Source organism: Tenrec ecaudatus, chromosome 8 (genome assembly GCF_050624435.1).
Source record: "Tenrec ecaudatus isolate mTenEca1 chromosome 8, mTenEca1.hap1, whole genome shotgun sequence".
NCBI lineage: Eukaryota > Metazoa > Chordata > Mammalia > Afrosoricida > Tenrecidae > Tenrec > Tenrec ecaudatus.
In genome coordinates this window covers 81,751,222-81,777,594 of record NC_134537.1, presented here as the reverse complement: position 1 = coordinate 81,777,594, position 26,373 = coordinate 81,751,222, and the positions used below count along the sequence as shown (strand labels likewise).

General features: G+C 37.6%; 1 protein-coding gene across 1 annotated transcript in view; it reads right to left on the bottom strand.

The window, feature by feature from the left end:
* KIF13B (kinesin family member 13B) overlaps nucleotides 1-26,373 on the bottom strand; it is a 267,948-nt gene that overhangs the window by 123,656 nt on the left and 117,919 nt on the right. Inside the window, exons 12-14 of the mRNA XM_075556442.1 lie at nucleotides 14,628-14,738; nucleotides 11,843-11,977; nucleotides 1,406-1,536 (exon numbers count right to left, since the gene is read on the bottom strand). Of these exons, the coding sequence (XP_075412557.1) occupies nucleotides 1,406-1,536; nucleotides 11,843-11,977; nucleotides 14,628-14,738 (377 nt within the window). The remainder of the gene's footprint in view (nucleotides 1-1,405; nucleotides 1,537-11,842; nucleotides 11,978-14,627; nucleotides 14,739-26,373) is intronic.

The window sequence follows — 26,373 nt, the reverse complement described above, 5'->3', positions numbered from 1 at the left end:
TATCAAGGGTTTATGAGGGTAGGAAAGTGAAGGAGAGGGGAAAAAAGAGGAGCTGATACCAAGGGCTCAAGCTGAAAGCAAATGTTTTGAGAATGATGATGGCAACAAATGTACAAATGCGCTTGACACAATGGATGTATGTATGAATTGTGATAAGAGTTGTATGATCCCCCAATAAAATGATTTAAAAGAAAGAAAATGCTTTGAAAATGTTAATGGCAACATGCTTGAATGTGATTGATATAACCGATGTATGGATTGCTATAAGAACCCCCAATAAAATTATTTTTTTAAAAAGGATTTTCAGTCAGAACCCCCCGCCCCTCCACCAAAAAAGACGAATAGGTACGCACACTGAAACTAACATTCACTGGTGAGTAGAGGGGAGGGAGGTGTTGAAAGAGATCGTTTTCTAGGTAGTCCTCATTTGGGTGAATGGAAAATACAACACTAAAAGCTAACAGGACGCATAAGGGGCAGTCACAGTGCCAACTAAAGTTATTTAACTTAGACTGAGCGGGGAACTCCCCAAAGTACATAATGTCACAGCTTAACCTTGAAGCTCAAAGAGCAGTTAGCATGTCACAGGGCTGGCAAAAGCAGCAGAGGAAAAGAAAGAGTAGATCAGTAGGAAGATTGGGGTACTGGCAGAATTCCAATCAAGACTTGACGAAAGCCTAGCTAAGGCCATGGAAGTGAGTACAGAGAGAAAGGGATAAGCTTAGGAGGTATTAAAAAGTTCATTGTAAAGGACGGTAACTAATTATGTGAACTTAAACATAAAAGACAGTGAGCTAAAAGTCCCTTAGGCTGCTTGAAGGGGTATACTTTCTTCTTTGTAAAATTATGACATTAACACAAACCAAAGTACATTCCCACTATTCTTTGTCAGTTTGCTGTATGTGTTGCAAAACCTCTTTAAAGTGTTCAAGAGCACAGATGTCACTGAAGACTAAGGTGTGCCTCACCTAAACCGTTGCATTTTCAATCACCTTGAAAGTATGTGAAAACTGGACAACAAAAAAGGAAGACTGAGGAAGAATTGATGCCTTTGAATAGTGGAGTTGGCCAAGAATACTGGACTGCTAGAAAAACAAACAAATCTGTCTTGAAGAGGTACAGTCAGGGGGCTCCTGAGCAGTAAGGATGGCTAGACTTTGCTTCATGTACTTTGGATATTGGCAGAAAACAGATCCTGGAGAAGGTAAGCATGCCTGGTAGAGGGGGAGCAAAAAAGTGAAAGATCCTCAATGAGATGGACTGACACAGTGGCTCCAACAACGGGCTTAAAACGAGTGACAACTATGAGGATGGCACTTAATTGTCAGTGGCAGTGCTTCATGTTATTGTACACCCAGTCACTGTGAATTAGAACCTAACAGCACCATTAAACAAAGTACATTACCTGGTGTTCTTCTGAGGAGTCAGCATGACCTGGCCTTCTGATGTGATGTCTACAATGCAATGCTCAGGAAGAATTCCCATTCCACACAGTTGGATATCTTGGGAATTTGCTGATCCTATTAATGTGTGTTCCTAAGAAAAAATCAAATTCACTGATTAATAGTATATTCTGACATGTACAAAAACTGAAAACATCTACTTTAAGCTCTTTTCTAGTAAGCCAACGCTTTAGCTAAAAATATTTTAAAAGCAAATCGAGTGGTAGGGCAAACTCTTGGGCTTACTCTGAAATTCATTCAAAAAAGTTATGCTTTTTTACCCAAATTCCTTTAATGGGGGCTCTTACATCTCTTATCACAATCCATATATTCATCCAGTGTGTCAAGCACATTTGCACATATGCTGCCATCATCATTTTCAAAGAATTTTCTTCCCACTTGAGCCCTTGATATCAGCTCCCCATTTTCCCCCCTCCTTCATGAATCCTTGATAAGTTATAGATTATTATTTCCATAAAGTTATGTTTTCTTATAAGAAACAACCTGATATTCATATGTACACTTTAATAATTATATTTTCATGCTAATCGTGATTCCAAGTCTTTTAAACTTTTAGAGCATGAACCTTGTTTCAATAATGTACCAGAAATATTAGTGTGTAATTAGTTACTAAAAATTGTTCATCACTTAAATGGTCTTGGTCAAATAAAAACTACGAAGATAAAATCTATTTATAGGAATGAGAGTTTTAAAAAGTCTAAAATCAGTTAATAAATTGTATAATCTCCCTTAAATGTCTCACACAGGATCTATTGGTATGTTCTTCTTTCTTAAGACCCCTAGCTATTCAACTCACTAAATCCCAATCACCACCCTCACTTTAAGGAGGAGCCCCGGTAGCATAGTGGATTCGTACTGGGCTGCAATTGAAGGTCAGCAGTTTGGCCCCACTTATTGCTCTACAGGAGAAAGATGAGGCTGTCTGTTCCTGTAAAACTTTTCAGCACCTGGAACCCACAGCAGCGCTCTACACTGTCCTCTAGAGCTGTTATGAATAGAAATTACTAGAGGCAGTGATTGAGTTCATTCCTATGCACTAATAAAAATTCCTGCCCATAATTGACTTTTTGAAAGTTGATATGCCAGTCAAATGCATTCGTAGGTCATCTCCTCTTTCTACTTATCTAGACCAGGAGGTGGATGTTAAATATTTCAGGCTTTGCAGGTCCTACGGAACTACTCAACTCTGCCACTGTAGCAAGAAAGCAGACAGCTATTTCATAAATGAGTGGGTTTTTCCCATTAAAACTTTATGCACAATGAAATTTGAATGTCCTACAATTATGCCATATCTAAAATATTATTCTGCTTTTGGCATTTTTTCAATCACTGGAACATGTGAAAATGGTTCACTTCTGGGTCACACAGGAGTCAGTCTTTGGGACCTAGTTCATTGATCCTTAACCTAGATGACCTCATCCAGCCCCATTTATGAGAGGACTTCAAAATGTATGTGGGAAATAGGATGAACAGATATTGGAATTTTCCCATAATGTTTTAAAGTCCCCCTGTTCACATAAACTGCAAACCCTAAGTTGTGTAAATGGCTCCCATGCTCTGCTGCTAACTGAAAGGTTGGCAGTTGAGTCCACCTAGAAGTACCCCAGAAGAAGGACCAGGCAAACTACTTCCCTGCCAAAATCAGTAATTAGAAGACTCTATTGAGCACATCTACTCTGATACACATGGGGTGCCCAGGAGTCGGAGTGGACTCCATAGCAACTGGCATGTATAAACTCAAACTCTATCACCTACCAGGAATTACCAACTTCAGGTCCACTTTCTCATCCTCCACCACTACCTTAGTCTCAGCCACCTATGAAATCTTGACTACTTAGCCCACTCAGCACTCTTTGAATTGCTTACGATATTTCAAACAGAACAGGAATGAAGCACAATTCCTCCTCCCATCTAACCCAGTCCTAATAAAAGTTAACCCCTCTCCCTGGTAATCATGGCACTACCAGCACCTAGTTCCTTAACTAAAATTCAGGAAATCCCAAAAGACGCCAAAGCATATCTAGAATAAACTCACCTCCACCCATACCCCATTACTATATCCTGGTCTCAGTTACCATTAACTCATCACCTGAATGAATGTAGGAATCTCCTGCTATCTCTCCACTTCCATCCATTCCCAATTCCTCAAGATCTATTTCCACCACAGTAGTCTGTGATCTTTTTTTTAGATAGGGAAACAAACCAGATTATCTGATACCTCTATTTATATCCCTCTAGTGAAGCAGTTCTCAACCTGTGGGTTGTGACCCCTTTACAGGGGTCACCCAATTCATAACAGTAGCAAAGTTATAGTTATGAAGTAGCAACAAAAATAATTTTATGGCTGGGGGTCACCACAACATGAGGAACTGTATGAAAGGTGAGCGGCATTAGGAAGGTTGAAAACCACTGGTCTAGTGGCTTCCTTTGCACTTCTAATAAAATCTAACTTCTTACCTAGGTTTATCACACCCTTTCTGTCTAACTCCTGCCTACCACTCTCCCCTTACCTCTTACTGCTCTCTACACCCTAGTGAACCACATGCTTCAGTCACCTGGGAATTTGATCCGTTCTTTATGCATACTGAGCACATTTCCATCCAGTGCCTTTTACTGGCTGTTTCCTCTGTCTGAAGTGTTCTTCCCTTAATCTTGATATAGATGTAGGTAGTTTCTCATCATTTATATGAGGGGGGTATCCCCCCTCAAGAAAACAGAATTGCTCTGGGCAGAATGGAGCTTTCACAGTACACATTTTTCCCACTAGGCAAGCATTGAGCAATCTGGGCTGAGTTAGTGCACCCAGTGGTGTTGCCTGGGAAGATTCTCTCTGGTCACAGTGAATTTTTTTGTAAAAGTAGTCTTGCTCGAACCTCATGCTTTTGGGATGGCCAATTTAAGAGAACATTGAGCAGTTGTGAAGTTTTGCTTCCTGCTCAGGAAACATGTCGCAGAAACCATTGTGATGTAGAACACAGCTTACAAGGGCAGCCATATGGGAAAAACTAAAGTGTATGAGCGGTTTTCTCATTTCAAAAAAGGGTGAAATGTCAACTGATGACAAACTTTCAACTTCCAGAACAGAGAAAAATATCAACTCATAATCCATTTGGAGTTCGTTTCACGAGGTCAGACTATTAATCAAGCTTTCTATTTAGAAGTTCTGAAAAATTGCTTAACAGTGTGTGACAAAAAAATGACTGATTTGCAGCAGACGGGAGACTGGTTTTGTCACCATGACAATGCACCTGCTCATGCAGCCATCTTGATTCATCAGCTTTTGGCAAAAAACAGTGCCTCCATTCACCTGACTCACCTGACCTTGCTCTGTGCAACTTCTTTTTGTTTCTGAGAATGAAGAGGGACATGAAAGGACAGCAATTTGATGACATAGAGAAGGTGAAGAGGAAAACGAGGGAGGTGCTGTCAGCCATCCAAACACAGGAGTTTGAAAAATGGTTCCAAGAATGGAATCGCAGATTTGACAAATATATTAAGTAATGGAGAAGACTTTGAAGGTGATAAGGTTGTTTTGTAAAAAAATTAAATACATATCTTTGAAAAAAAATTCCATTTTGGGGGGTACCTCCTTGTACATCCCAACTTTCATGTCATATTCACTGAGGTGTGTTTACTGAACTCACAATTTCAAATAGCCATCCTGAATTCTCCTATGTGAATTTTTAGGTAACACTGTCTATGAGTTTAAAGTTCATCTCTACAACTACAAGGTAAATGTCACAAGAGCAGAGAACTGGTATGTCTTGCTCCTACTGTATACCACATATGTAAAACCAGGCTAGTGCACTGTAGACATTAAATAAATATAAGAAAAAAGTAAATAATCATTTCCTTAGCATTCTCTTCACACTGAAAGGAAGTTGATTCTCTCCTCTTCTTTGCAGATGACCTTTTAATTATATTATGGGTTCTAATTTTTTCCACCTTTCCTGGAATTTCAATTCCCAAAAAGGCCTTTTCCTCTCTAGTGTTTTCCCTTTTCTGGGATTGTTTTCTCCTCTGCCTTTAAACATACTCTCTCTCTCTCTCCCTCCTCTTGGTTTGAATGCAGTGGTGTTTTCAAGGGAGAAAGCTGGGATTCCAAACTGTCCCATGGTATCCTATTAGGTCTTCAAAGGATATACTTACATGGGAGCTTCAAAAGTTTGTGGGAAATTTGCACTCTTGTAATTCTATTTTCCCACAAACTTTTTGAAGCCCTCTCATAATACAGGCAAATAGCTGTCCCTCTCCATTAGCTGAGGTTTTCCGATTAATCCCATCAAGTTGCAGTGTATAGAAAAGAGCTTGCTTTGCTCTCTGTCTTATAGCACCAACAGTAAAGTGGAGGAAAGTTCCATAAAGAGGTTTTTGTCCAAGATAGAATTTTAAAAGAAAGAAAAAAAACTCCAAAGGTACTTATTAGAAAACATTCGTAATTTCCTTTCCTCCGCCCATGAGAAATTTCAGCACCTGCACCTGTGCCTGTACCTGCATCCTTGGAATCCTTGTACCCTAGAAGGACGGAGGGAGAGAAAACTCCTGAGCTCCGCTTTGTACATTTAATAAAATCCAAATTCTTAGTCTAGTCTAGAGTTTGAGTATTTAACAAACTCTTAATATCACACTCCCAGAACAGATACAACTCCATCTCCACATCTTTCTCCATTATTGCTTGAAATACTTTTATTCCCTTTCTCTTCATGCAGAGAATCTTTCAGCACCTCTGTGTGAATTTCATCTTCTATACAAACAGTTCTCGGATCATGAGTCAATAGTGAGTTCTCCCTTCTCTGAACCCCACCTACCTTTAAGGATCAGGACCACAACTCACTATTTCATTTGTATTTCCTTTGAAAGCAACCTCTGCAGTACTCTTGCATCTTCTACAGCAACTAGCAGAGTACATGATAGCTAACTAACTGCCATCAAGTCAAGTTGGACTCAGAGTAAAGGGCAGGGCAGAACTGCCCTTGTGTGTTTCTGAGACTGTACCTCTTTATTAGACTAGAAACCCACCCTTTTTCCCATAGAACGGATGGTGGTTTTGAGCTGCGGACCTTGTGGTTAGAAGCCAAACGCATAACCCTATGCCACCAGAGGTCCTCCATGCTACATGGTGGATGCTAAATGTGTCAATAGACTCAGATACAATTTATCAACACAGATGGAAAAATCTACCACAAGTTCTAAAGAAAAAATGTCATATATTCAGCAAATATTACAGAGAGTACATATTATGGACTGGGTACTCAGGCAATGCTAAGAGACTTAAGACATGGACAATTCCAATCCACTGAGATTATATTATAAATAACCATTTAAATTCCCCACATTTGAAGTTGTAATCTATCTTGATTTGGATAAAATTTCACTTGAATCTCAAATATTAAGATTTTCTCTCGAGGCCTCCATAACTGATGTTTGAAAAAGTTCGACAATAAGCTTCTGGTGAGTTGTTCCTATTGCATCTAAGACTGCACTAAAAATACCAAAGTGGGGCAGGAGAGGGAATAGGGCACAGGTTGGTGGAAGATAATCTAATAAGTACCTGCATGCCATTAATGGAATAAGGTAATCAAAACAAGATAAAGTTAATCAGAGACAACAAGCCAGTCTATTTAATAGAAGGGGATAATGATCCTAAAATATATTCATTTGGGGTGGAATTACCAAATTAAAAAAACTATATTAAAATCTCAGAAATGATCAAAGGAATGGTTTTTCACTTTTGTTCATCAATTCAGATTTTACTGAACTGCAGATGAATAGTTATTGTCCCTTGTGCCTTACTGTGCCTATTGGATTTATTGTGCCTTGCCTCCTTTATAAGCCAATTGTTTGTGTAGTTCTTTTAAGCACTTCTCTCTTCTCTCTGATCAAATAACTCCTTTGAGGGGGGAGTTGGAGCAAGGACTGATTCACTAGTTACATGATTCACAGGTGCTCTTCCTTCACATATTAGTGCAGCCTTTGCCATTCCTCTGCGTTCTCGGATTCTCAGATATTTCATCTCTGAGGGAAAAGGGAAGCAAGTACCAGCTCAAACAAGAAAAGTATTTGTTACTCTTTGCATATCTGAAGAATAATGGAACGGAAACTCTGGGGCGGTATTTTAGAGCTGAAGATGGAAAAAGAAAGGTATGCTAGCTATGGCCTTTCAAGAAACTCGAATACCACATGGACTGCTGTCAATAAAGAGCTTCTACAGAGCCACGAGTCAGGCTTACTCATCTTTGGTTCCTTGAAGCCTAGCCCAACACTCCATAAACCCTGAATGGCTGCTGCCCATGCCATTCACGTCCATCTCAATCAGTAACTGTGAATACTGGCAATGACTCAAAAGGCAATTTCTGCTCTTTCAATTGGAGTTACGGTCCAGATAGCTGTTCATTAGAAGCTGCAGCTGAATTGAATCACTGGCACAAATCCTTATCTAGCAAGGATATGTATATACCCAGACCATCAAGCTGATCTTGACTTATAGTGACCCTGGGTTTCCAAGGCTGTAAATCTCCCAAGGAGCAGCTGGTGGATTTGAACCCCAGACCATGTGGCTAGTAGCCCAACACTTACCCAACAGTAATCGTGCCACCAGGGCTCCTTATATAAGTGCATAAAATACCCAAATCCTTCAGAATCACATTGCTATGAGGAGCTACATTATACAAAGAACAGATCCAGAAATGCATAAGCAAGATAGCTCTCCCAAAAAAATGTGTGAGGGGTGGAGGGGGAAGGAGATTTGGTGGATGAACCAAGTAAGCCATTCAAAACAATCACACTATAATCTGATTTCTATAATGAAAAGTAACTATCAATGTAAATCTTCATATACATGTGTATATATTTGCACATATATACTTGCATGTATCTATATGTAGATAGATATCTGTAGATAGATCTATTTATATAGAGATATGAATAGACTAAAAAACATGTATGGTGGTGTTAGAATTTAGTGGTTAAAACCTCAATTTCTTCCTTATCTGTTTTATAGAATTTTTTTTTATAAAAGCATGTGATCAACTCAATGTTTTTAAGGCACTGTTAGCTCTTGCTAGAATAAATGTCCCTACATTCTTAGAACTAAAGAGTCCTTGCTTTGCTGGAGAGTATGAAACTGTACAAGGACTAAATGGGCTCGAAGCAAGTAATGCTATCTTAATAATCAATGGGAAGAATTCTGATTTTTTAGGCCCTCTAAAAATGTAGCAAAACATTAAGAACTCTCATACTATTATAAATGCATACAGAAATGAAAAATAGTAAAATAGTATCCTAGAAACATTTATACTAAAGCCTTATTTTTGTGTCAATTAATGGTGTTTGCCCTCTTCTTCACTAATAACTTACAATATGAAGTGAATATTCTTTCCACACCTTTGCAAACTCTCATGCTCCTTTCCAAGTTTCTATTATTTTATCCTTTCTGCTTTTGATGTTGTGAAGATCTTTAATGTACGATTGTTCCCGTTGTCTTATGCTTTTAAGTATTTTCTTCCTTTTCATGGCAACCACTTTCCTCAGTTATTTGGATAAGTTCACTTTCACCAAGGTCCTCTAGCTTCTATCAAGAAGTTCAGGAATGATCAGTTAGCCCCAACTTCATGTACTATTTAATACTACAATATACTCTATTCAAATCTTATTTCCAGAATCATCACTTGTTGTTTCTTTATTGCACTTTCCTTTTTGCTAACTCAATCATTCTTTGTTACCTTTACCGGGTCACGTAGGTTTATCACTGGGAGACAATACAACACACAGTGCAACCTCTGAGAGTCCCATGTCAGTACTTGATGGGACTGCCATGTTTTTCCGGGTCTCACATGTTTTCCACCTTGGACAGGATACAGTCTTACCACCTTTTAATCACTCTTTTTAGTGGAAAATATTTGAGTTTTCTTTTTCTGACAGGGTTCCACTTTACAAATGTTCTGGCACTCTCAGACTTACAGTAATCTGTCTATGAGTAATCTGAATAACAGATACATAGTGACCAATCCCTACAGTTTTTAATTTGTTTTTTAATGGTGTAAATGGCTACTTGATTATAAAGCACATCCGTTACCTATCTAATAGGATCCCTGGTGGTATAGTGGGTTACACATTGGACTGGTCAGCAGTTTGAATCCACCAGTCACTCTCAGGGAAGAAGATGAGGCTTTCTGCTCCCGTAAACAGTTACAGTCTCAGAAACCCAGGAGCAGTTTGACCCTGTCCTACAAGGTCACTATAAGTAAAATCAAATCCTTGTCAGTGAGAGTAACCTATGTAGCAAGTTGTAGACTGAAGATCTATCAACGAAGTTGTTACCCTACTAGCTGAAATTTGGGGCTATCCGAACCATACAAAGCAAGGATTATCTTTATATACAATTAAGATGCAAAATTATTTTATGAATTATATTCTGTCAATGGCTTGGCCACCATACTTTTCTATGACCAGTTCCAGACAGAATAAGTTAGTGAAAGAATTTTTTTAGAAGGATAATAACCAAAAACCAAACCCATCACCATTGCTTCGATTCAGATACATAGCGGGTCTCACAAGTTTCCCACCTTTGACGGGGTAATCCTAAAAAGAGTTTCTGAGGCTGTAAATCCTTACAGGAACAGACAGTCTCATCTAACCTTATGGTTAGCAGTGAAATACCTAGCCCACAGTGCCATGAGGCCTCTGGAGATAGGAAGAACTTCAGAGATACATTAATCTAGGGCTCTGATTTGACAGATAGGCTGGTTAAGGGCATCCGGAGATGTTAAGTCATCTGCCCAGCATCTAAATTGACTTGAGAATTTGAAGCAAGGAAATAAAAAGTGCTCTGCCTCCAAATTCCTCCATCCCACATCATGGTATCATTTTACTGAAGCAAGAAGTATTCTTGGACTGAGATCAGCCATTTGAATGTGCTTTGTCATGAATATACTCTTGTCATGGGGCTAGTTTGGGCAGTCCAGAAATCAAGACTGCCTCAAACTCTGCCAAAATAGGGCTGACCACACAGTCTGAAACAAAATCCAAACACCTCCACATAAGAGGACCAGAAATACTTTGACTACTCTCCAAAAGTCTTCAAACAGTTTCTTTGTTTAGTTTTTATGTTAAGGAACAGATATACATCAGTGTTTTTTTTTTTTTTGGTTTTGTGTGTTTTGGATTTGGATTTGAACTACCATGACATAAGGAAGAAAAAAAGATCACACTTTATAAAAATTAAAAGGGCAAAATATTTGAGTCATGGCCTCTCCTAAAACATGAATATGTACAACTTATATTCTATCACAGAAAGCTACAAACATTATTTTGATGTAGTCAGTGATAGCATAATACATCAGTTTTAATAGACAAGGACAATGCACATGTAAGTTAATAAAATAAGAGGTATATAAACTTCTAAATATTTTTATACTACTTCTTTTTATAGCTTCGATATAACTCCATTTATATTCTATGTAACTTTGTTTAATCCTCATAATTTATGCTCTGAGCATTTCAAAGGCAATTTTGGAGTAGTGCTCATATTTTTATGTATGGACTCAGACTTCATGTTCATTCTATAGCTGTCTCTATTTCCTGAAATGGTCCATAATTTAGTTTTGCTTTTATCTGTTCTGTATTCTGACACTGCCAGGCTCTAAGTGACCCACCTATATTCTTTAAAAAAAAAAATTTTAAGTAACAGGTTGCTAACCCTTTTTATCCTCTCTGAGACTCACTAGAAATATAAATTTTGTATCAAATTATTCTAAGAAGCTTTTTCTTTCTTTTTTTTTAACATTGCCTCTTGTAATCAACAAACCCTTCTACATAAGATGTGCTTCAAAAAAGTAAATTAATGGGACAGTAAGTTCATGTTAATGGTGGAGAAATAATTCATAAAAGGTAGGTTAGAATTCCTAGACAGCTTCATCACTGTCATTAAGCTGCATCTAAACCTGTTGAATTGGTGTGTAGTTTGCTGTGCATTTTCAAAAACAACAACATTGAGTAAAAAACATACACAGATATTTCCTGTAAGCTATAAAGCTTATATAAATCATTTTTTATATGCTATCCTTTAAACGTTGACATTATCAATTTCATTCTCATATAAGCCACATCAAAAGAAGGTTCTAATGGCTAATTAACTTTTTTAGAAATAATATCAGAATATCAACTTTTATATAATTAGGCTTAAAGACATCTCTCAAAGACTAAAAAGGAAATAAAAGAAACAATCTAACTCAGAAACCCAAGATTTTCTATGTATCAGTTTATTCAAACGAAATAATGGGCTAATTATTTTTTAGCAAACATGGTGCTCACAAAAGTATATGTAGTGCAAAGTATTATATTTCACAGCAGAAAACTATTAGCAAAATATATTGTTTCACCTTTAAGTAGTAAACCAGAAGTTCATTAAGGGCAGGATCAGCATTCAGATTAACAAGGAAACATTTATCATCTCCAACTTTGATTCCAGAAGACTGAAGAGATATTCCTAGACTCTCAAGCTGTTTCTGTCGCTCCTATAAATATATTAGGGAAGTATTAATGTCACAGCTATTGAGTCACGGAAATACAAAAATTTTTAAAGTAGTTTTATTTCTAAAAATAAAAACCATTACAAATGGTAACCAAGTATACTGAGTTCTGAAATTTCATTCTTGAAAATATCAAACCACTTAAATTCATCTTTCTCATTTAATTCAGTATATGTAAGAAAATGTAAATATCTGTTACTCAATTTTGCTCTATCTAAAGAGCAAAGTTTTTAAGACACTCTTTCTAGGTATTTTCAGTGACTCCTTGATCAGGACAAAGGCCAAGCTCCAGTAACAACATTCAGCAGGTCCTGCAATCTGGCCCAGTTGCTCTCCTCTCTATCTTCATGTCTTGTCACCCTTACTTTTAAATTCTGTACTGCAGTCATACAGAAGATCTGTAAGGTCCCTTAAATAGTCAAGAATTCTTTCTTTAGCTTGAGAGTGTACATATATTATTCTATCTGAAGCATACATGTTACTACACTTTGTATCACAATAGTATACTTACTCATTTCTCCCACACAGACTTCAAGTTCACGGAGGACATGGAACCTATGTTATGTTCTAATCCTAGCACACAGTACAATGCATGGTACACAGCGAACACCCAAAGAATTATGCAGTAAGGATTTACCAAAATAAAACTTACATATGCATTCAATGACTATTTTCATAACATTGTGATCCTTTATGCTTACCTTCCCCTTAACCCATATAATATGGGAATGTTACAAATATGTAAACCCTATAATCCAAAGCCCTATGGCTACGTTGTGTGAATCAGGGCAATGTCTGGTGTCTTTGAGTATGTATGAGCAGCAAGTAGTGATGAGTCACAGGCACAAAGGACCTTTGATTCTGAGGAAAGCCAACAGATTAATGTGGCCCAATCATGTAGCTTCTGGTACAACTAAAATAACGCCTCAGAATGTTGCTACCCTAACTTACGGATACTGCAACTCGGTCTATACATGTTACTTACAAATACCCGATCTCCCCCCAAAATAAAACGGGTATTTGGTCCTGAGATCATGTGTCAAGGCTGTCTCCTAGCAAAATGAATTACAGGATTTTTTCAGAAATTTTCAACAGTTTAAAAAAGAGATGTTAAGAATTTTCAGCACTCAATGCTACGATATTTCTATTCTTGATCCCCAAACCATGCTCATACAATGAAGAAAGCAATTATTAGACTTTCTATAGCTCCTTCAGAGAGACAGGTTCTTTTACATGGAGATTTTTGGGAAATCATGAAAAGAATTATTCCCATAAGAAGTAGCATTTCTTTACATATGATATGGGGGAAATGCTCATGAATAATGCTAAATGAAAAAATACAAGGAATTGGTACAGAATTTACTTTAAAATAATCCAGGGTAGGGATACAGAAAAAAATGAGATTGGCCATATGTTACTATTGAATTAAACTGGGTGATATGTACATAGAGTTTTACTACGTTACTTTCTAACTTTTATTCATATTAGAAAAACTCTATAAATAAAAGAGTTTTAAAAATAAAATTAAATCCTAATTTGTACTTCTATAAATATAATGTTCAGTTATGCTAAGAGAACTGCCTTACAATAATTATGCTTAATTCCGAATAAGAACATTTAAAGATAGAACCTACTGCGTGACACAAGATGTGTAGTCAATCCTTGAGTTATAGGATGTGCCTGTTATGTCAAACTGCACTCACAACCTTCTGTTTTGTTTTCGGTTTTGTTTGTTATCATTTATCATTTGCCTTATCATTAGTAATACATACTATACACAGAGGACTTCAAAATGTTAGTGGAAAAATTCCATTGTGTTTTAATTCCTTTTTTCAGAGAAATTGGAAGGCCCCTTATACAATGGTATAGCATGTAATTGGTTGATATGATTCTCAAATGTTCACTTATAGCATTCAATGATATAATGAATAGGTATATTAATAAAAGGCAATAATAGTGAATTTTTTTTTTGTAAAGGGCATTCAACTTACATCAGAATCAACTTCAGACAATCAACATAGTACCAGAATCTCCGCATACATCACGGCCTCTCTGTTCTACATATCCCTAGTTGACAGCAATAGAAATTTTTAACTTTGAAAAGGAAGAGGAAGAAGCTATACTGGGTGATAATTGTTATCTATCTCATAAGGCTTTTCAGAGGATTAAACAAAATACTAATTTATGTGTATGAAAACAGACAGAGGTCACAATCATTCTGGGTCTGGTAGGCCACCATAGGGGATGTATTTCACAATAGGTCGATTATTGAAACATTACAAAAGTAGATTAATGCCTTTCTTATCCTTCGAAATAATTATGTTAAGCAGTGACTCTCTTGGATCTGTTATTGATGTTGTTTGCCAGTGTCCATCAAGTCAATCCTGTCTCAAGCCAACTCCAGGTGTCAGTGCATTTCAAGGGCATAACCTTTTGGAACTAGATCAGCAGACCTGTCTTCCAAAGCACTTTTGGGTAGGCTCAGACCACTGAACTGTCTGCACCACCCAAGTACTTCCTCTTGGGTCTAGACCCCTATTAATACTCACCATCTGCAAAACTCAAATTCAAAAAGGAACCAGAAATGTCATCTGAGTCCATTGTGCAAACTGCTTCTAAATCAGGAAACACAAACCTGTGCGATCTCCTCTGTTTTCCTTAATTTCTCCTCCCAGGTCACGGTCATTTCCTGTATCAGCTTCTCTGATTCTTCCAGCCGGTCTTTTAGTTCAGGAGACTTCATTGCCTACAGACAAAAGATTTACTTCATGAAATATCTGTATGATATCCTTAAAATTTTTTTTTAAGAATTAGCTAAATCTAAAAGGACGCAAGTAACAATCTGCCTTGTGTCAGCTCTCCAGCACACTAAGATGTTTGATCTACCTAAGACAGAAAAAAGCACTCTAACTGATTCATCACACCTAGACTGTTGAGAACTACAAACTCATTTTAAGCTATCCAACATATGCATGAAAGGAAGACTTAAGTTTTTCCTTTTCCTCCAACCTATTGTGAGGCCCAACTTGGGTTTATAGAGATAAAAATATAAAGCTATTAAGAGCATAGTTTTTTTAATTCCAATAGCTGACATGTCTACACTATTATACCTTGCTCATTCTCTTCTCTTTTTTCAGTTTTATTGGCACATAATCCAACTGTCAATCATACAATTATGTCAAGAATTGTACAATCCTTATCACAATTTCAGAACATTTTCATTTTTCCCCTCCATGACTAAATCACCTTTAAAATGAGCTGTGCAATTGCATTCCATTCTAATGCTCCTTCTCCTCCTGCCTTCACCTTTTACTCCTGAAATACCCTCCCCTTCCCCCTACATCCCTTACAAACCCTTGCATCAGTTATAATCTCTATGCATCCACTCCTTCTGTGCTTCATAAACTGTTACACCCAACAGAAACAATAAAAAACAAAACAAAAATGAAGTGATAAGGATAACACAATAGTAATATAAAGATAAAAATACCACAATGAACAGAAAAGACCTCCAAAAATATTTTAAAAGCCAGGATCAAGCAAGAGATCTTTGTCCCTAGAACAAATTCAGGTTGTAGATGGAGGTCTACTGATCACACATCAAATTTTATCCAGTCTTACCAGGATTACAAAGATCTATGTTTGCTAGTAAGGTTTTTTCAGACCTTTGCCTCTGGCTAGAGAGGGTATCTGCCAGTGGCTTCATCTGACTAGATACTCTGCAAATGGGCTTGGGGCTCCTACTCCCTCCCAGCCTTCCACAAAGTGGGTATTCACAATTTAAGCTCTGATACTTTGCCCTTCGCCATATTTGAATTATGTACTTCTCACCTTTGGGTCACACAAGCTGGTGTGCTTCTTCCAAGTGGACTTAGTTCACTTAGATGGCTAATTATTTGAATACAAGCCTTTAAGACCCCAGACACTATTCCGCTAGATAGCCAAGCACCATCTGCTCTCTCCACCATACTTTGCTGTAGCACTCTTATTCTTCACTGACCATTTCATGAAGGCAAGAATCGAACTAGGCCACATTATCAGAACTAATGTTCTTGGATTAGGGCTAGAGTTAAGCAGGTGCCCAAAATCCACCTGCTTGCCCGTGGAATGCGTATGACTGGAGATTTCTTTGGTGTTCATCTTAGGACAAACTTCCACTTCCATGTGACCCACTACATTAGCACCAGCAGCAAGCCAACCATCAAATAATCAAACAAACAGAGACAAACAAACTAAAGGCAAGAAAACAAAAACCCATATAAATTAAAAAGTACAACACCGTCAATCATCCCCCTGGGGATAAGGCAATTGCACTGATAACATCAATTTTCCCAATGACATAGCACTCAGACATTGTCAGTGTGAGGAGTCTATGTGAGTACACATCCACCTTGGACCACAGCCCATGACTTGCTGCCCTGTACAGTTTGATCTCCCATTATATTGTGCTCTGTTTAAAGGTTTGGTGACAGAAAAACTTCCTGGATCAATTCTTCCATGCCTTGCTCATTCTCTTTAGGGATGACTTTGGATATTCAAGTATACAGACTAAATTTGTTAATATTAGGAAAACAAACACAAACTGCAAAGAACTTCAATGAATTAAAATGATTCTCATAAAATAGATAAATCCAATGAGAAATTCACAAGCATAAGTGAGCAACTTGACTTTATTATATTAGCCAAAAATATATACCATACAGATAATATAAGGAAGCATTAAACAGACCAGTTCAATAGAACTTCAAAGAAACAAAGAGTAAAGACAATTTGATAGCTACAGTTGCTGGCATACGGAGAAGACACAGGGTAAAACATAGGGCATTAAAGAAAGACAGTGGAAGGAGAGGACTCTGGGAGTAAAAAGTCATCAAAAGTCACTGATGCAGAAGCAACACATTTATTGCACAACTGTTCCAAAATAAGTGGTATAAAACGTAAAATGTCACAGTAAATAAGAAGAAAAAGAAGAGAGTAAAATAATTCTACTAAAATAAAGGATCATTGTAGAATACCAGAAATTTTAAAATCAGGAGCACTTTGTAAAATTTATTAGTCTCTCAGGACCTCAATTTTTTTTCTCTATAAAACAGAAAATACTATCATTTCTCAGCCTTTTGGTTAAGATCAAGTGTAAGCTAGAGAAAATACTATGTATTTCAAGGAATTAGATATGAGAATAAAATGATAAAATAAACATGAAAATAATTTTGCTTACTCTAGGTAGTTATTCAAATTTTAATCATTATAATAAAATTCAATGATTACAATTTTGAGCATTAATGTGCTTAATTAGGGAAAATCTGAAAAAAAATATGGACCAGGTGACTGGAGAAAACCACAAACACAGTTTTATGCATGTCTAGTAAAAGAAAAAGAATTTAGATGAAAAAAAAATACATAAAGCTATGCCTAAATGGAACACAAAGAACTGTAGGTAAATATTTGGAAGTCAGATAAAGAAAAGTTATAAAGAAAACAGGCAGTAGAGTCACACAGCAGTCCTAAAGAACAGGGGGGGAAACAATGAAAATAGTATTTTATTAATATTCAGTATTAGAATGGAAGCTTGACTGTACTTAGAAAAGTCTTCCATAGAAGCCACAAAAAACAACTATTATATTCCTGGAACTCTCATTTATTTGGGAAGCTAATGAAGTAATGGAGTAGACAGTGCTAAAAGAAACAAAAAGTGGTCTAAGACACTTGAGTTCTGGGAATGGATTGAACTAGGGCAAGAACACTGAAAGTTTTACATAAACAGACTATAGAGCAGTTCATTTCAATAGACTTAAGATTGCTAAAAACAAGAAACAACCAAGAGATCCTTCAATAGGTGGATAAACTGTGAGAAATCCATGAAATGAAATATTATTCAGAGATTTTATTTTTTAAGTTATCAATCCATGAGAAAACATGGAGGAGCCTTAAACACATATCGCTAAAGTAAAGACAAACTCATTGCGATGGAGTCAAAGCCAGTCTGAAAAGGTTATATACTAAGCTACATGACATTTTTAAATGGACAAACTATATAGTAGTATCAGTGGTTGTCATGGTTTCATGGTAGGGAAGGGATGAGGGGGAGGAATTATGTAAAACACAGAAAGATATTTAAGGCAAGAAACTATACTGCATGGTAGCGTACTGGTGAACACAAGATATTATGCATTTGTTAAAATCCATAGAACTGTATAAAATCACAAGCCTTTCCAAAGGAGAAAGATGGGACTTATTACTCCTCTAAATAGTTACAGTCTATGTCCATATATTTATATGTTACGTATTGAGGGAGCAGATGGACATTGGGCCTCGACTCAAGGACTCCCTCAACACAAGAATACTTTGTTATAATAATCCAGCATTCCATGATGCTCACCTTCATGGCATGATCGCTGCAGAAAAAATGGGTGTGTAAGCAAATGTGGTGAAGAAAACTGATGGTGCCCAGCTAACAAAAGATATAGCATCTGGAGTCTTTTTTTTTTTCTTCACATTTTATTAGGGGCTCATACAACTCTTATCACAATCCATACATACATATACATACATCAATTGTATAAAGCACATCCTCACATTCCTTGCCCTAATCATTTTCAAAGCATTTGCTCTCCACTTAAGCCCTTTGCATAAGGTCCTCCTTTTTTCCCCCTCCCTCCCTGCTCCCCTCTCCCTCATGAGCCTTTGATAATTTATAGATTGTTATTTTGTCATATCTTGCCCTATCCGGAGTCTCCCTTCACCCACTTCTCTGCCGTCCGTCTCCCAGGGAGGAGGTCACATGTGGATCCTTGTAGTCGGTTCCCCCTTTCCAACCCACTCACCCACTACCCTCCCAGTATCGCCGCTCACACCCCTGGTCCTGAAGGTATCATCCACCGCCAACTCCCCATGCCTACAGCTCCCACAGGCACCAGTGCACAACCTCTGCCCCATCCAGTCCCGCAAGGTAGAATTCGGATCATGGTAGTTGGGGGGAGGAAGCATCCAGGATCTGGGGGAAAGCTGTGTTCTTCATCGGTACTACATCGCACCCTGACTGACCCATCTCCTCTCCTAAACCCCTCTATGAGGGGATCTCCAGTGGCCAACAAATGGGCTTTGGGTCTCCACTCTGAACTTCCCCCTTCATTCACTATGGTATATATATATTGGACTATGCCTTATACCTGGTCCCTTTGGCAACTCGTGATGGCACAGGCTGGTGTGCTTCATCCATGTGGACTTTATTGCTTCTGAGCTAGATGGCCGCTTGTTTATCTTCAAGCCTTTAAGACCCCAGACACTATCTCTTTTGATAGCCGAGCACCATCAGCTTTCTTCACCACATTTACTTGTTCACCCGCTTTGGCTTCAGCAGTTGTGTCGGGAGGGTGAGCATCATAAGTGCCAATTTAATAAAAGAAAGTATTCATGCATTGAGGGAGTGCTTGAGTAGAGGCCCAAGGTCCTTCCGCCACCTTAATACTAAACCTATAGATATAGACACATAGATATATTTCCCCATCCTCCTATATATATTTGCATGTACATGTCTTTGCCTAGACCTCTATAAATGCCCTTTGACTCCTAGCTCTTTCGTTCATCTCCCTTGACACTCCTCCTGCCATACTACCATGGAGTCCTAAAGGCTTGAAGATAAATAAGTCATCTACCTGAAAAGCGACAAAGTCCACATGGATGAAGCACACCAGTCTGTGTGATCATGAGGTGTCAACGCGATCAGGTATCAGACATCAAAGACCCAGAACAAAAAATCCTATCAATGTGAATGAGGGGAAGTGCGGATAGGAGACCCAAAGCCCATCTGTAGACAATTGGACATCCCCTTACAGAAGGGTCACAAGGAAAAGATGAGCCAGTCAGGATGCAGAGTAGCAACAATGAAACATACAACTTTCTTCTAGTTCAGTGGTTCTCAACCTGTGGGTTGCAACACCTTTGGGGGTGGAAAGACCCTTTCACAGAGGTCGCCTGATTCATAACAGTAGCAATATTACAGTTATGAAGTAGTAATGAAAATAATTTTATGGTTGGGGGGTCACCATAACACAAGGAACTATATTAAAGGGGCACAGCATTAGGAAGGTTGAGAACCACTGCTCTAGTTCTTTAATGCTTCCCCACACATACCCTACCCCACATCATGATCCCAATTCTACCTTACAAATCTGACTAGACCACAGTATGTACATGGGTGTAGATAAGAGCTGGAAACACAGGGAATCCAGGACAGATAAACTCCTCAGGACCAATAATGAGAGTTGCGATACCAGGAGGGGAAAGGGAAGGTGGTGGGAGACAGGAAGAGCTCTCTACATATAACCACCTCTCAGAAAAGTAGGTGGTGGCAGATAACAGTCAGTGGAAGACATGAAAAAATAAATTATCAAGGGTTCATGAGGGAAGGAGGGTGAGGAGGAGGGAATAAAATGAGGAGCTGATACCAAGGGCTCAAATAGAAAGAAAATGTTTTGAAAATGATGTACAAATGTGCTTGACACAATGTACAACATATGTACTATGTACAAATGTGTTTGACACATGGATGTATGTATGGATTATAATAAGAGTTGTAAAAGCCCCTAATAGAATTATTTATAAAAAAATAAAAAACAGTTACAGTATTGGAAGTTCCCAGGGGCATTTCTACTCTGTTCTACAGGGTCACTATGAGTTGCCATTGACTGAATAGGAATTAACAAGTATACTACAGTTGAATATAATACAAAAAGTAAACCTGTGTGTAAACTGTGCACTACAGAACATATTAACACATCAAGATTGGTTAATCGGTTGTAATAAATATATTTATTACAAATTATCCAAGATGTGAATAGGGGGGACTAGGTGTGTGCGTGTGGGGTGTGTGTGGATAGAGATAAGATATATCTCTGTACTATCAGCTCAATATTTCCCTAAACCTGAAACTAGTCGAAAAATACTATTAATAAAAATATAAAACTCAAACTCACTGTCATCCAGTCAATTCTGACTCATAAAGACCCTGTAAGACAAGGTAGAACCGCAAGAAAGTCTCATCTTTCTCCCCTGGAGCAGCTGGTGGTTCCAACTGCTGACCTTGTGGTTAGCAAGCTCAATGTAGAGCCACTATGCCACCAGGACTTCTGGTAATAAAGATTTTACACACACACACACACACACACACACACACACACACACACACACGAACCTATGAGTCAGATTAAATTTTTTTTATTATAACGTATCATTCTCTTCTGTGTTAATGACAATTAAACATCAAATCTTCTAGAAATCGAATCTCAGTGCTTTTGAAACTGAATGGCTAATTTAAACGCATTCTAGTAGATCGGAAGATAAGAACAAAATATTTGCTTTGGGGTTGCAATAATTTTAACATTGGTTCAAAACTGTATAAATACTGGTTACCCTGCATGGCAATTTATGTCAGCAGCATAATAACTGCCTGTGCGAAAAACTTAATTCCTTGGTCACAAAGTACTTTGCCAATAGAGCTTTTAAACTGATGTATACGTATTATTTTTTAAATACATCTGAAGTAAAGAAAAAGAGAAACCTTATTCCATGAGGAATGAACACATCAAATCCATAAAATAAACTAGAGAGTGGGGAAACAAAATATTCACTTATAGTGGTTTTTGTGAGACAAAGACCAAAGAGATGGAAGAATGCATCAGAGAATTAATAAACACACAAGGTCTACAAGGAGATTCTGCCAAAGATCTCTTACCCTTTTGCTATATTTTAACAACAAAGTGACTTGAAAGTTGAAAACAAACAGCCAAATTGTTTATATCCAGAAACATAAATCTAGATCTGTATTATGACCAAAGAAAACAGCATTTTAACTACATGCAAAATTGTAGTCTTATAATGTGCCAATTCTAACTACATGATTATAATTATAGAGTGAGAGGAAGATCTTGGCTTTCATTACTTGACTATTTTATATATTAGTGTCCGCAAAGTGTTAACTCAAAATTTACCACAGGACACCCTGACATTTGCTATTGATTTGAGGCTTGTGTAGTGGTTGCCTTATAAGTGGTTTGAATGAAAATCCATTTAAGGTCGCCTTGTTCTTTACTTTTAATTAATTATTATATTTACTAAAACACACTTATAATTGTTGTTGGTATAGTATAGTATAACCAAAGATGTAAACTGGATTTTAAATGTTCATCTATTTTATTTAAGAACATGGACAAGGCTTTATTAACTAGGTAGAAGCTTATCTCAATAAATAGAATATCACATTAGAAGTTATACTACATCTTTTGCACTGATAAGATACCTTGTACACTGCATGCCTTAAAAATCTATGTTAAAAACTATATCCACAAGAATTTTCATTAAAAATTCTTGATTTACATTAAAACAAAAAGCAAACTAGCTAATAATTTTTAAAAAGTATAAATCAATGATGTACATCTATAACTACTCAAAAAGCTATGCAGATGCCGATTTAGGGACATAAAAAGTTGTTCATGAAAACTACCAACTTAAAAAAAAACTACCAACTTATAAATATAATAATCCTGTTTTGTTATAAAAATAGAAAAAAATCTGGAAAGATAAACATCCTTCTAACCTTTGAAATTATCACATATAAACTAAGTCATAAGTAAAAACCAATGTGATTTAGGGGTATGATGACCACAAATCCTCCCTTAGGCCTTTTATTTAATTGTTAAAAGCTGCTTCAGAGTAAATAAGGAAATACAAAAATGAAAAAGGGTTCACATAAAAAAAGAATGTCAGTCCACAAAGCCCATAAGGAAAAGGCACACCAGTCTGTGTGATAACAAGGTGTCGAAGGGATCAGGTAACAGGCATCAAAGAACAAAAAATCATATCATTGTGAATGAGAGGGAGTGAGAAGTGGGGACCCAAAGCCCAACTGTAGGCAACTGGACATACCCTTATGGGAGGGTCGCAGGGAGGAGACGAGCCAGTCAGGGTGCAGTGTAACAACGATGAAACATACAACTTTCCTCTAGTTCCTAAATGCTTCCTCCTCTGCACCCCCCGCCCCCTACTATCATGATCCCAATTCTACCTTACAAATCTGGCTAGATCAGAGGATGTACACTGGTACAGATAGGAACTGGAAACACAGGGAATCCAGGATGGATGATCCTTTCGGGCCCAGTGCTGAGAGTAGCGATACCGGTAGGGTGGAGGGAGGATGGAGTAGTGAGGGGGACCTGATTATAAGGATCTACATATAATCTCTTTCCTGGAGTACAGACAACAGAAAAGTGGGTAACGGGAGACATTGGACAGTGTAAGATATGACAAAATAATAATTTATAAATTATCAAGGGTTCATGAGGGAGGGAGGAGGAAAAATGAGGAGCGATGCCAGGGCTTACATGAAGAGCAAATGTTTTGAGAATGATGAGAGTAACAAATGTATAAATAAGCTTGATACAATTTATGTAAGTATGTATTGTAATAAGAGTTGTATGAGCCCCCAATAAAATGATTTTTTAAAAGAATGTCAGTCATTCATAAGGATGAAGAATATTACTAAGCTTAAATACTGCAATGATTTCTCTTGGTATCAATAACACAAAATAAAAATAACTAAAATATAGCAACTAGACCACAGTGTTTGCTTTATTAGGCATCTGATTTAAGAGGCCTTGGTAGAACAGTGAAGGAGCCTTGGTGGTGCCGTGGTTAGGTGCTCAACTGCCCAGCCAGTCCTCAGGAGAAAGATGTAGCCATCTGTTTCTGTAAAGATTCCAACCCAAACAACCAAGTCCACTGCTATCAAATCAATTGCAATTCATAGTGATTCTATATAAAAAGAAACTATTCCATAAGAAATATTGAAATGCTATCATAAACATGAAAATAATTTTGTTATTTGAAATAAGATGTGGCTAAGTTATACATGTTTTACAAGATTAAAACTCTTGGCAGGGGCAGGCAACCTCATCTTTCTCCCTCGGCAGCTGGTGGGTTTAAACCACCAACCTTACCCAACACCTAATCCAGAGTGATACAAGGGCTGCTGCCATGAAGACTACAGCCTTGAATGACCTCAGGGCAGTTGTACCCAGTCTGATGGAATCTGGATGAGCAGAAATAGATTCAATGGCAGTGAACTGGTTGGTGGCATAGTGGTTAGGTGCTTGGCTGCTAACTGAAAGGTGAACAGTTCAAATCACTTAGAGGTTCCACCATGGGAGAAAAATCCAGCAGTCTATTCCCTTTAAGATTTACAGCACTGAATACATCATTAAGCAGTTCTATTTGGTCTTATTGGGTTGCTGAGTAGAATCTAACTAAACAGCAAAGGATACAATAATTTTGGCTTAGGCACATTTCTCCCATTTATTTCTTAACTATTAGAAAAATACAATTACTATACTCAAATGAAGTTCTGGAGATTAAAAACCTGCTCACATTAGGAGTAGAGCTGGAATTAAAACTAAATTCTCTGATTATGATGAAGGCACAGGATTAGGCAACATTTCCTTCTGTATCTATAAGGTTACCATGAGTCAGAGCAGACCAGGCAGCAACTAGCAAGAATAACAACTTGGATTCAAAGCCCGTGTGCTCTTACTTACTGTGCTTTGGAAATCTAAACTTCTCTGAAAACCTGGGAGAAAAACGTTTGGCTGGAAACTATACTTGAGAGACCAGGAAAAATAATATTCAGAAATATGGCATCTGAAGAAGTCTATTATTTGTCAGAAAGAATCCCGGGATGGGGGTAAGAGGCTGCATGGGAATGGTGTAGAGAGGTAATAAGGTGTAGAGAGACAGTGATGAAGCCAGAGTGCTTGCGGAGCGCATTCTTCACCTTCTTTGTCACATCGTTTTCTCTACTTTTGTATATTGGTGATTTTATTTCTATAGTGAACTTTTATTTTGTTTTACACAAAACTTTTGTTCTATTAAATTGTAACTGCTTCGGACCAGGGGTGTGTGTGGTGATACTGGGAGGGTAGAGGGTGAGTGGGTTGGAAAGAGGGAACCGATTACAAGGATCTACATGTGACCTCCTCCCTGGGGGACGGACAACAGAAAAGGGGGTGAAGGGAGATGTTGGACAAGGCAAGATATGACAAAATAATCATTTATAAATTATCAAGGGCTCATGAGAGAGAGGGGAACGAGGAGGGAGGGGGGAAAAAGAGGACCTGATGCAAAGGGGTTACGTGGAAAGCAAATGCTTTGCATTGATGAGGGCAAAGAATGTACAGATGTGCTTTACACAATGGATGGATGTATGGATTGTGATAAGAGTTGCATGAGTCCCTAATAAAATGTTAAAAAAGAAATAAACTAAAAAAAATTGTAACTGCTTCAGGACCATTCCTGTAATTGCTCAATTGTAGGTAGTCAAAAGTGTCTGACCTTACAAAAGCAGGAAACACTGCCAGCCCCATGCTATACTCATTGCTGTACTTTAGCTCCTTGTAAACACTGAGGGTCCACCTCATGGAGGGTCTTCCTCTTTTTTTGCTGACCCTCTTCTTTACCAGGCATGATGTCTTTCTCCAGAGACTCATCCCTTCTGACAGCATGTCCAAAGTAAGAACAATGTCTCATCGTGGAGCATTCTGGCTGTGTTTGTTCCAAGACAGATTTATTAGTTCTTTTGATAATTCATGGTATGTTCAATATTTTTTCATCAACACCATAATTCAGAAGCACCAACTCTTCTTTGGTCGTTCTTAGTCCTTGCACAGCTTTTGAATGCATACAAGGCTACTAAAAATATCATGGGTTAGGTCAGGAGCACCTTAGTCCTCCAAGTGACATCGGAGTGAAGTATACAAATACACATTCTCACATCTTTAGCAAAAGAGCCTCTGGTCACATGATCAACTAAATTTCTTGACTGTTTTATCTGTGATTGACTGAACCCAATACTGAAGATGACTTACTATCAGAAACAGAATTACAAGGAAGACAAGACTACAATCTCAGTTCAAGAAATGAGTCCCTTAGTCCTGGGTAACTCTAGGAGTAGAAATGCTAATTAGCACAGGAATCTTGAATCTGATGTTTTATTCCACTTTTGGCAAGAAAATGAGTACTTAGTTGTTGGTCAGAACATTCTTTAAGTTTTCAATCTCAGTGTCAGAACATAAATCCCATACATTATAGAATATACAGAATATAATTGAAAGAGTACCACTAAATAGACATGTAGTTCTACTATATATAAATATATATATATATTTATATTATATATATGTAGTAACCTACCAAATTAACCCCAATGTAACCAAAATGTATTAGTTAATGTAGATGTTCTGTTGGTGTAACCATATTGTGTTAATTACCCTGAGTGTAACCACTTTGCATTGACCCAAGTGTGGCTACTTTGCAACGACTGTAATTCCTTCTGT